At 43.2% G+C, this 13065-nt stretch overlaps 1 protein-coding gene across 6 annotated transcripts in view; it reads left to right on the plus strand.

Moving 5' to 3' along the window:
* The first annotated feature begins 3155 nt into the window (after positions 1-3155).
* The window catches only part of CNOT3 (CCR4-NOT transcription complex subunit 3), a 57398-nt gene continuing 47488 nt past the window's right edge, over positions 3156-13065 (plus strand). For 2 of the 6 annotated variants that reach the window (XM_083162670.1, XM_083162672.1), the window contains exons 1-5: positions 3159-3449; positions 10155-10217; positions 11546-11576; positions 11677-11743; positions 12055-12129. In XM_083162670.1, the coding sequence (XP_083018796.1) occupies positions 12105-12129 (25 nt within the window). In that variant the 5' untranslated portion in view covers positions 3159-3449; positions 10155-10217; positions 11546-11576; positions 11677-11743; positions 12055-12104. Of the gene's footprint in view, positions 3450-10154; positions 10218-11545; positions 11577-11676; positions 11744-12054; positions 12130-13065 lie in introns of all 6 variants that reach the window. The other 4 variants (XM_083162674.1, XM_083162673.1, XM_083162675.1 and 1 more) reach the window with 4 other exon arrangements.

Raw genomic sequence — 13065 nt, forward strand, 5'->3', positions numbered from 1 at the left:
GGTCACACTCCCCATCCTTGGCCTGGTGCCGTCAGGCAGGGTGTTCCTTCCAGATCTGTTAGCTAGATCTCCTTTTGGCACTACCACTGACGATCACCGTAGTTTTGTCATCTCGCATTGATATGGTTGCATCGTGGTTGGAGCGGGCCTAACTTGCTCCTTCAAATGCAGCGATTAAAAGGTGAAGCCTAGCTAACTGCAGACTATGGTTATCTGCCCGAGGAGGTCAACAGAGCCAGTGTAGGGTGCGCCATGGCATTCTAAACAGCAGTCCCGGCTGAGGGCTCTACCCACCACCGCACACACCTAGTTACAGCTGGTCATCCACAGTGAGCAAACTCGGCACCACCCATCTTGCCGATAGCTTTGTCATGCCTAAATATTCATGTAGGATATTCTGCACATGTTCAAATGAGATGCCTACGATTTAAACAATTTCTCTGATCTTCACTCGTGAGTCTGCCAATAAGATATTATGGATTTTGTTGACCATTTCATCTGTAGTCACCTCAATTGGGCAACTTGGACACTCTTCATCAAGGTTGGATGAACGATCATGCTTGAATTACATAGTAGCCAAGGTCGAATAAAGACATATATTCATCCAGTTCAACCTTGGTAATTGTTCTTGAAACGATATATGATGGGTGTCATCGAAGATGAAAGGTCATTATAAATGGCTTCCAACTTTTTTTTTTTAGGAATTCCTCACTTCTTGCCATCCCAAAAACAAGAATCTAATCACAGATCAGTACGGCACTGTCTCCACAGTTACAAAGCTCAAACCTGCTCACTTCCAACAGCTACCAAATCATAAGTACACTATGAATTCATATGAAATTCTGACAGTCCTTGTATGACATATGACACTAGACCAGAGGTTCCCAAACTTTTTTGCACCCTAGAGTTTCAGAATATTTTTCAGGGCACCCCTAGGCCAAAGTTTGTTACCAAGAATAATTTTTTTTTTTTAAATGAAATAAGTTGTGCTTAAATGTCATCCTTAGGTCCAGTTATGTGGTGAGCAATACGATTCACTTCTGTTTCCACACATATTTTGTAATTGGAAGCCCCAAGCACTGATTTTTCCTGTTTCATGGGCCATAAATAATTTGGATTGGTTCTGGACCAACAACCTGAGGGACCCCTGCAAGTGCTCCGAGGCACCCCAGGGAGCCTAGGCGCACAGTTTGGGAACCACTGCACTAGACAATGATATACGTTTCACTTCAGTGGCAAAATCTGTATTCAAACACGGCTACTTATCACCCCTTGTACAAAGATTATTAAATGATACCCCTTTCACATCGCACAAAATTACCGGGTTCATGCTGGTTCGACCCGGTAATTTGGGCAATGTGAAAGGGAATACCGGCAACAGCTAACCGGTAGTAACAATTCTGACCGGGTAAGAATAAGGGTTCTTACCAGTTTGTTGCTGTGCAGTATGAACAGGTTAAATCGGGTTGATCGACCAATTTCCCATTCACACTATGTGCTTGGAGCAGCACCAGCTCTAAGCGCTGCCTCCTCCCCCGCCCGATCCCGGTGCAACCCTGCATTTGCTGTCTGTCTGAAAGCAGAATAAATTACATTCCCAGTTTCTCTTTCCTGAGCTACAGCAACTTTCTGCTGCCACCTCCAGAATCTACCCAATTATATATTGGCAGGCTTACATTGGAATACACTATAGCATGGGTCCTCAAACTGCGGCCCTCCAGATGTTGTGAAACTACAAATCCCAGCATGCCTTGCCACAGTTTTGCTATAAGGGAGTGTTAAAATTGTGGCAAGGCATGCTGGGATTTGTAGTTTCACAACATCTGGAGGGCCGCAGTTTGAGGACCCATGCACTATAGGATTTGTGCGATATTTTGATCCATGTTGAAACGATATTGGGTTGGGCATAAAGTAGGTACCCAGCATTGGGCTGTCAGAGCAGCCGGAGGCTTGTAACTATAGTATCTCAAGCAAAATGGACTTTTGAAAAGGATTTCTAGAGACACTTTGCTATTGGGCAAGTACATATAAGCCGATGTAGGTTACAGGCCCGAATACAATATATATGATTACTGATAGTCATTATGCATTTCTTTCCTTTAAAAAAATAAATAAAGTTACTTTAATTCAACAAACATTAATAGGTCAATCCAAATGAGCGGATCTGCAGGATGTGGTGGTTAGTCAAATCCCAGGGATAAGAGCTGGTGATTAGTTGTGCTCAACCATGAGGATTGCGGTACGATGACATGACACTATTGTGCGCACCTCTATGGGGGGCAGGAAAAAAAAAAAAGGATTCTTACGGCAGTGAAGTGATCAGTCTATTTCTCCAAGCTATTTAACTGAATTGCCCCCTTAAAGTCTGCAGAGTACAACAGACTTTATGTAGGACTGACTGTAATATGTGGACATTTTGCAATGCAAAAATAAGTGTAAAATGTAATTAGAAGTCTTTAAAGCCTGGCACAGACCTTGGAAGCTGGGTATAGCTGGTAGCTCTACTCAGCCTCTGCAGCACAGGTTGCCTAAATCAATGACACCTGTCTCATCCTGACTGACAGTTCACCAGCCAATCACAGTGTTCCATTTGTGCCACTTCTCGTACAATGCATTAAGCCCCTGCAGATAAAGTTTTTGCAGCCAATAAGATCACATCTATGATAACTGACTGGACATTTCTCCAATCAGCGCTCACTCACTACCATCCTTGGATGCCCTATACTCAAAAACAATTCGGTGTCCCCGGTTATGCCGTGCGCCCTTCTCGCCAATCACTCTCCCCTTCCTTCTCTAGCTGGATACGATTGACACAAGCATCAGCCAACCACCGGCGTTTCCCGCCCTCACCTTTTCAGATCGACGTTCGCCTCTCCCAATCACTTACCAGCGTGTCTATTCTTTAACCTCGCCCATTAGTCCGCTCTTGTAAGGAGGCCGCTGATTGACGCCTGGTTATCCAACTACACACTCCTACCCCACCTCCTTCGCTCGCGACTGGGTCCAATAGAAACCAAAAAGGGGGCGGCCCGTATCGAGCGACAGTTGCGCTGTCCAATGACTTTGGCGCCTTTTTGTGACTGACAGTAGAGTCGACCAGTGCCTTCTCAGAACACGTGTGGAGGGGGCGTGCCTCGGTTCCTCCGCGGAGGAGAGTGGAAGACAGGGGAAAGAGAGCAAACGAGCGAGAGAGAGAGAGGGGGGAGGCCGAACCCGCCGCCGCCATCTTGGATCCCACCGAGCAGTGGACGGAGAGCGAAAGAGGCAATAAAACAGTTTCCGGAGCCTATGCCAGGCCGCAGACCGTTCCCCCGCCCCGCCCTGGGAGTCCAGCTCCTGGTTATTACAGTAGCACTGGGGACAAAACCAGTAACGTTGGGGAAATAGACCCAAAACAACCCTGACACCGGAAGCGGCTCCCCCCACCGTTCTGCATCCTTCTGGGGGCGGTGAGAGCTTCTCCTACAACATTGTGTGTGTCTGTCTGCGGGTGGCCTGCCCGGGCCCCTGCCGTAGCGCCCTCTCGGGGAGAGTGGCGTGGTGCTGGGAGCTGGAGCGGCCTGGGCACAGGCATATAGGATATGAGAGGGGAGGAGAGTGTTCCTGGGATGCCAGGATGAGTATGTGTGTATTAGGCTCCCCATCTATCCTGCATGTCTGATTGCCTGCATCTGCCCTGTCAAGGGAGAGAGGGGGGTTGTCTAGTATTAAAACTTATTTTACTTTATGCTATAACACCTTGCTCTGGCAATAATACTCCTGATGCCATCTGGCTGATGGCATCAGGGGTATAATCATGCACCTATGTAGTTGGAAGTGTCTGGTATGCATATAGTCACCAGCTGGTGTTAACTATAGGGTTAAAACACATTGTCCACCCTGCAGAGATGCCATAGCTGGCCCTCTGCATAGCGTGTTTACATAGGCCGCCAAGCAAGCCTCCATTTGTCTTATGGACCAAATTAAAATACTTGGGCATCCGAATGGTTTGATCAGGCAGTTTGCATGGTGACCGCGGAATGCCACAGCCTTTGGAGACCTATAATGTCCTCAAATGGCATATATTATGTATGGGAGAAGAGGTTGCCTGCTCTAGTATTCTTGGAAGAGCTTTAGTTATTTGGGATGTCATGGCTTACAGTATGTGTTCTTGTTCAAGTTATCCATCCTAAAATATGCTCTTTATAATAAGGTTGCTGGGGTCTGAATTCCCACACATCTAGAACTGAATGCCATTAAACCAATTTCCTATTGTCCCGGTCAGAGATATAAAGGATAGTTATGACATACATTGCAAGTATAATATATTGATAACATGTCCTACAAGGAGGTGGTTAATATTTAGCAGGTTTTGTTCTCATAACATTTCAGTGTAATGCAAACATTTATAATCTTGGCTACTGGATTAGTAATTTCTAGGTTTCTACAAGTTTACTGCATGTAGTAATTTATCATTGCTTTGCTTAATTACAAATATGGCTTGATCCCTGTATAGGGGTTTTAGTTTAGGGTGCTTATCACTGTGGTTACTAAAGGTTGAGGATTTTATATTTTTTAAAGTTAGATTTGCACATTTTACCTATTTGCTAAAATATGATGCAGAAAGATGATACATTCAGTTATAGAAGAACTGTTGATGCAATAACTGGAAAGTTTTTTTCCCTGGGGGAAATGTCTGAATTTGAAATGGCTCTCATAGGATTGTATTGTCCATTTCTTGTATTACCTGACATCTAATAGCAATTTGCGTATAAGAAAAGTCACATCTTTTTCTCATATGTGATATGAAGGTTATAGATTAAACTAGCAATTGTCTCTTAATTAACAGTATTAATCTGAAGTTCAGTCTATATTAAGGATTTGGATTCTTAGGTCAGAATTAATATTTTGTTTAGGTTCTTGGCTTTTACATGAGTTGCAATTTATTTTCCAAACCCATGTAATGCTTCTTTTACCTTTCCATCAAAATTGTTGTGATGCCGCAGATATCTTGTCCCCGCTGGTCATCTGATGTGGCATGGAATGAAGTTGCATCCATGAAATCTAGTTTTGCAACTGTGGGTCCAACAGAACTTTTCCCCCTCTATTTACTTGGCATTTCCATTAAAGTGCAGGATAGAACTGCTGTAGCTTTCAGAGCTACTGGATGATGGCTGACAGGTACTGAAGATGGAAAGGCAGGGGTGTAGTAAGAAGATTCCCTTTTATACTAGACTGACTCCACCCACAGGGGAGGCTATCTCTAGAGTTAACCCCTTGCAGTATGGGGCAGCTCATGCACCTAGGGGGATAACTAATGGAACACCATTTATGACCTATCAACCTGTCTATGCATACCATGCAACACTGCTTCCTGAGTTACGCTACTTTATAGATGTGTAATCTGATATTGGACGTCCACAAATTAAATGCTGATCTAAAAAAAAAAAAGACTTACCAACGATTAGTAAACTTTATCATTTACTATATTTTTAAATGGTTTGAGAGAATAGTTTAGAATACCCCTGATTAAGACCCGATTTAATGTTGCGTAACAATGTAATATAAATGATACCTTTTTATAATTACCAACTCCGTCCATATGTTTTAGAAGATTTTAGGACACGCGTTCTTCAAGAATAATGGCCTATTGGCCAACATGGTTTTAGTGTAACTGTGACAAATACAGTTGTGTGATGAATGCTATCGTTTGTTTCACTACACACCTAACAGAAGCCACAATTTCTGTGCAATTTAGGGAAGAGTTTTTTGTGTAATATAAACCAGGGTTGGCCAGCTAGCACTCCCTATTGCGCCAGAGGCTCTACAGAGTTCTGTTTCGTGTGGTCATACAGAAAGCCCCCCTTGGCTCTCATAAAAATAACCTGGCTTCCCCTTGATCAAATTTAGTGTAGACCTTATAGTCCAAAAAAATGTTAGTTTTTTTTATGGATGGTTTTTGTTATACTTTATACACATCTAGTTCATATCATTTAAATGGAGTAATGATGTCTTTAGTCTTCAATAATAACATAGGAAAAAATCCTCACCAATACAGTTATCTGTAGCACAGTGTATGGGCTACTAGTCTACTAGTGTATGGGCACCTATACTGTTAGGAACTTTCACATTAGTAAAGGCAAGTAACACCTTTCCTTCATCTGGAATGTCCCACCTGTTTCTAAGATGTCGCACTTAACAAGAGTTCTGGGAAATTTTAAAGATCACACCCCTAACATTTAATTTACCCATGTGTTTGGCTATTTGCAGCATTTGGAGCTGTTCCATGTATCGCTACACTTTCACTTAAATTATAGAAATGAAGGGCCATATTTGTTGCATTTTATGGCTGGAAATTACCTCAAGGATCTCTCCCAAAATAAGGGTTAAAACGTTTATACTGAGAGAAAACTGAAATTCTAGGCCAATGTTCATTCTTTGCTGTGATTGTATCTCTGATTACTAGGGGACAATCGTCTGAGAGCAACAGCCACAGCATCTGCTAAATAAACTGCACTTCTGAAATTGATTGAAAAGTTTCTAAGTGCAGTCTATCTTTCCTAATAACATAAACATTCATACACACGGGGCGATTCCATCTGACCAGATCACTTAAAAATGGAGCACGGATAGCTCCGTGTGCATGGCCCCTGGCTGTGTGGCACTATCGCCTGGCTATATTTTGATCGCCAGTATTCTTTCTATACCAAGTCACACCTGGGATTTGGACATGGACATGGGTCTGTCTCGGGAGCAATCCAGCATTTGTGAGGTGAAGCTCCCCGTAGTGAACCGGCAATAAGGGGGCGGGGTGTCATCAGGGGGGTGAGGGAGGAGGCAGTGCTTGGAGCTGACACTACTTCCTTCCTATAGTGCGAATGGGGCGTGGCTTGCTTGACACTGCCCATCAGCCTTAGTTTGATTTGGTTATTTGTGCTGTAGGTGTATAGATCGCCAGCGCAAAGCTCCCGTCGCCCCGTGTGTATGGGGCTTTAGACCTGTTGCAGATTTGAATGTAAATCTGTTTTGGGGATTATTTTGCATGGCGCAGATTAGGCATCAATGGATAATACTCAGTTGTACCTATCAGTTGCATCTCCACGGGTGAAGGTTTAAATAGGTGGGAACAGCGGACGTGCACGTATGCGAAGTTAAGTTGTACCTGCATCAAGGATATGGCTGGTGTAAGTACTGTTGAATTTGGCAATGAAGGCAAGCATTAGGGTTGTGGTGAATTCGCATTTGTATCATGACCGTAATATAAATCCCCCCCCCCCCCCCCCCCCATCTGTATGCTTATGTTCAAATTTGCATTGGCCCTTTCACTCTTACCAACTAAATTAGGTCAGCTCTAATCTCCCAAGCTTCCCGCGCATCCTTATTACAACCAACTTAAATAATATATTTGAAAGCATGTCTAGTATATTTCTTTTGACTGACTGACTGCCATTAAACTAGGCCATAGCCAACACCTCTACTATTTAAACTTCAGTCATCCACTAGATTTATCCGAAACCAATATAGTTGCAATATTATTCAGTTTATTATCCTTGCACGCCTTTTGCGAAGTATACTCTAAACAGATATATCGTTTGTTTGAGCAACAAATTACGGTACTTGTTTCCTAGCACGGCGCCTATGATATTCAGTCGTACGGCATCATATACATTGTATAACATCGCATGCCATATGCCCGCATGCGATACGATTTTAAAATTGTATAAGCACCCTAATGGGTTTTTTCAATGTTAAATGGTCCCCGATTTAAAATCGCATCGCATTGTATGCCATATACAATGGTATACCATTTTAAAATTGTATAACATCAGGTGCCATCGCGTCGCATTGCATACCATTGTAAGGCTTATGGTATACTATGCGATGGGCGCCGTGCTAGGAAATAAGTACCCAAATTACATATCTATATGTGTTCACTGACCACCGGACAGGGCACATTTTACATATAGAAATTAACATTAGAAAAAAAAAAAAAAAAAAAAATTGCACACTGCACTAGGATTATGCTCATTAAACATTGTCATACTCTGCTTTGCCCATTACATATTCTGTCATAATGACAATTACACATTATGGCACACACTAATGCCTCTTGCACATTATACCACACACCATAATGCCCATTACACATGATGGCACACGCCGAAAGTTCTCAGTGGCATGTCAGCGCGGTGGGGGGCAGCGAAAGGGTGCACAGTGCCACACACAAAAAGGGAAGGGTGCATTTTGTGGTTTGAAAAATGGGCAGGGTGCGGCACCCTGCAAAAGAAGCTTAGAGGAAACACTACTGTAGGTAAGTGGCAGGTGTGTACACTATGTACATGTCTGTGAACAACAATAGTGATAAACCCATTTTGCTGGCCCTGCAGCACAGCCACTATCCACTCATACAGTGGCTGCAATGATTGATGTTGCAACTGGGTCAACTGATTCAAATGCCCATCCGGTTGTGTTGTCTGGACCAACATTGCGCAGCTGTTTGGTAATTATCTGCTGATTTTATTGGTGCAGCGGCCAGTCTGCTGATATGTCACTGTATGTCAATAGGTTCAGTTATGTAGTGGTGATCAGGGTTGCACTTCTGCTTGTCCATCTGTTTTATGATTGGCAGCTGCAGCTATCACAGACCACTAATAATTTGATTTGGTCCTGGACCACCTTTTGGTTACTGCTGTTAATTATACAGACACTGCTATACTTTTTAAGGCACTAAGGGCCAGATTCAGACTTGTTTACTGAGCTAAGAATTTCCAGCCCGAGCAATTACCGGAGGACTGCGCTTGCACACAGTACACTGCGCGATCTGCCTGTGCGAACGGAGCGAGCAAATGCTAGCCTTTACTGTCCTGTGTAAGGTGATTGACAGCCGGCATTCGTTTGTGGGCGGCACGCCGGCGTTTTCTGGGATGATCCCGGAGGGAGGGCCACTGATGTCAGCAACTGCCTCATCCCCACAGCATTCAGAATGCTGAGTAAGTCTAGACTTACTCGGTGGCTGTGAACAGGGGGAATCCATTTGATGGTGAGAGATTACAAATGGATTTCCCCATGGGAGAAGGGGTCATTGGTTCCACCCATGTTAGGTTGACATGCATTGGGTCGGCCACTGAAGATCAACATGGCTAAGGTTGACAGGGTTGAAAGTAGGGATGGCCATCGACGGTTCGATGTCGGATACTTTTGCCATTGATAGGGGAGAACCAGATGGTTTCCCTTCATCGATGGCACAGCAGAACCAATGTTTGTTTTTTTGTTTTTTTACTAAGGTGCCGGGACACTGAGCCCCCACGTTCTGATTGGCCCATGGGCCAGTCATTCAAAGAAAATGGATGACTGATAGCTAAAACTATTGCTGGTCATCCATCACATAGTTTGTTACTATCTATGGCTGGTTCGAGTGGTTAATCGATGGGGCAACCATTGATGGTGACTGCACCAATGGCCATCCCTAGTTGGAAGGTCTACACAAGAATTATGTCGAGAATGGGAAGCAAAAGGTTGACATGAGTTGGTCCCGAATGTCATCACAGTCAGCATGGACACCGCCAAAGTGTACCATGTCCCTTTGTATGGCTTGCTGCGCTCGCCAAGCTTCGGCACACTATTGTATTCTCCCATGACGCCGTAGTGGATGGTAGGACATGAAGTACCCCTGTCGGCACATGTGTGTCTGCTAAAAAAAAAAAAAAAAGTTAAAAACTCATGTCAACCTTTTGAAAGTCAACCTAATGCTTGTGTTGATCTTCCAACCCTGTCAGCCTTAGCCATGTCTACCTGTTCCATGTGTCAACCTAAGCCATGTTGACCCAATGCATGTCGACCTTAATAGGGTCAACCTAATGAATGTATCCTGTGCAGGGCTGCAGCTGTGCACATGGGTGAGGTTTCAATTGTGCAGGACGATGTTTACCTAAGCGCTGGGCTCTGAACACTTGCAGCCCAGGACTGAATCGCCCCCTACATTTCTGCATTTCAGGAGATATTGCAGCTGTGTAAATAGTGTCAATTTGCTATAAGACCACTTTTGACCCATGTTCCTTGTTTAATGTGCCAGCTGTCATGCAAAGCTGTGTGCCCTGTGTGCTGAGAGGTGGTGTGACGCGTTCCTTATGTTTCTTACATTTGACAACCTAATAATTTTCTAATTTGTTTTGTAGGTAAATGGTGTTCCAATGCACTTGGGAGAACAACTGTCCATGAGCCTAGTGTCACAACAGAAGGTGAGTCTGTGCATGCGTTATTCAAATAAATTAATTTAATAAATACACTTGTATTACTATGCTCTGCAGCTCCTGTTTTCTTCCGTGACCATAGAGAGCTATAAAGGAAATGAGCACCTATGATAAACTTTATATTCAGTGTCAGTAAATATTGAAAAAAGTGTATTATACCTCGAATCTGATCTTTATATAATATATCTTCACACACTTAAGTGCAATTTGCATGCAAAGCTATTTTTGATAGACCAAGGAGCAATTAAATTATTTGGGCACCTGCTGGCACCAATTCAGTTGTTCTGCCGTTTGGGCATGAATGCAGCGGGGGCCAACATTTCTGCTGAGGTTAGTTGGGTTAAGCCTCTTTGTGCGGCTACACCTGGTTCTTTTGGGTGCATGAGAAGTCACGGGATGCCCAATTAGAGAAACAATGTCTGCAGGTAGCAGAGTATAGTTTACATAAAGTCTCTGCAGATAAAACTTCACAGGTGTCCGTGTTAAAACGGCATCTGGATTATTATTGATATAAGTCTTTTATAACCAGTTCTTTACATTGCAGATGATTTCATTGGTCACAGCATGTATTGAAACTGTTCATTCAAATACTGTAAAAATAGAGCTTTAAAATGATTTTACAGCACTCCCTGACCCTATACAAAGACAATATTTAATGGTAATTATTCAGAATGGCTGCTTAAGCAAGATCCTGTGACCAGAGTAGTTTGAGTTATACCAGTTCCATTATGAACCCATCTGCATACACAATGGCATCCTCAAGCGTGTCCACAACACAATCCAGTCTGCAGGTTTTTATTGGTGCCAGTACTGTGGTTGCAGTCCCCATTGCTGGCACAAAGAAGGCCTAATGTGTTCGAGCTACTGCTCATTTTCAAAGTGTAGCTCGCAACTTCCCAAAGTGGAGGCAGCTGTTTTGTAGGCTAAGCCAAAGCCCTGCCAATGGTTACTGCTTCTGTGGGAAGGTGATTGACTTGTTACTCCTAATTGCTCAGTCATTTGTTCTGACAAGGGGATGTGCTTGATGCTGCTTGAGAGGAAATGCGTATAAACTGAATCCACATTGTGCTTCTATCATACTAGCTGTAATACTAGGCCAAGAGTAGGTAAATATTTCATTCTGATTTCTTTTGCTCCAGTATTTAATTTTTTGGGGGTATAATATTGGATTCAACAGGGTAACACTTAATTCCCCTAATAGGTGTCAGTAGATTCTAAAAAGCATGATATAAGTCTTAACCCATGATCTGCCAGAGCCTTAGTACCTCCTTGCCAAGAAATTACCTCAGCTGATAGCTATTTTCTCTTGCTTACAGCTTCAAGTGTAGGATCCTGCCTGCTAAGTAGGTAGGTATATCACAGCAGGTGCTCCTACTCCCTATATAGCAGTGTCCAGTTATTATGAAAGGAAAGCTAAGTAGGATCCTTGTCTCTCTCTCTTTGTTAGGCTATCATCACTTATCTCTCAGGTCTGTGTGATCAAGTCACTGGGCTTCTGCTGAGCAAGAGGAAAGGTAAAAGCAGAAAAGCCAAGCATTAGCCAGTGTTCAGACTGAAAAGCTGAGCCTTATTATTCTGATACATGGCCCACACATGTCATTTGCATAATAAATCACTTTTCAAGGAGGAAAATGACTGCTCAAATAAACATATCCAATTTCATTAGGGCATTGTATTATTGTCCTGTACGCAAAACAGACAGAACCTACAGATACCGTACATTGATAACATTGCTTTGACAATCTCCCAAGCGAAATAAAAACATTCGGCGTGGCACTCTGTTAATGCCCTCACAGTGCAATAAGGTGCCTTTTCTGTTCCACAGCATCCTGCCTGTATAAAGTATGAAGAAAACCCATCTCTAGTGAAGGAAATATGGCGGATAAGAGAAAACTACAGGGTAAGTTTGATTTGTCTTACTACTGTGATTTTTCATATTTTTTATAGTCCTGTTATTGTTGACATAAGCTGCAGGCAGTCTGCTTAGTTGCAAGCCCTGGTAAGATAAATATGTTTCATTACATTTCACGCTAAGCCCTCTAATCTGTAGCCCTGTGCACAGTAATGTCTCTGCAATGTGCTGACGGGGGGATGTGTATATTGCAGTCTGTGCCCCATCAGTCACCAGTCTTGCTAGTTAGATTATCATAAAAGTGCATTTTAGGTACAGATGTGTCCTCATATGGTCGACATGCCTTAGGTTGACACCTCAAATAGGTCAACATGGGTAAGTTTGACAGCGTCGCTAAGTCGACCATCAAAATGTCGACACGAGTTTCATGTGTTTTTGAGTTGACGTGCGGTATTTCATGCCCTACCATCCACTACAACATTGTGGAATAATAAAATAGTGTGCCGAGCACATGGAGGCACGCTGCCCGGAGCATGGCCAGCGCAGCGGTACAGTGTGACATTGTCGACGTTTGGGGAAAATAACCATGAAAAATTCATGTCGTCCTTCCCATTGTTGACCTAATGCTTGTGTCAACCTTCCGACCCGATCAACCTTACTATGTTGACCTATTTCAGGTGTTGACCTAAGGCCTGTCGACCTTCAGTGGTCGACCCAATGACCCATTAAGTTGTGTACACACAGTGCAATATGGTTGCTGAGCAATTTTGGCTTAATATCTCTCAGTAATATATTGCTCAGCCACCATATTGCTCAGTGTACCGTTTTCATTAGCAACCAGCGATTTTGGCTGAAAATTGCACGCTACTCTGTCTTTACCTCATTTTGACTAGATATTTATTTATTTACAGTTTCTTATATAGTGCCGCAGATTCCGTTACAGTTTCTTATATAGTGCCGCAGATTCCGTTACAGTTTCTTATA

The sequence above is a fragment of the Crinia signifera genome, chromosome 19, assembly GCF_055691185.1.
Source record: "Crinia signifera chromosome 19, ASM5569118v1, whole genome shotgun sequence".
NCBI lineage: Eukaryota > Metazoa > Chordata > Amphibia > Anura > Myobatrachidae > Crinia > Crinia signifera.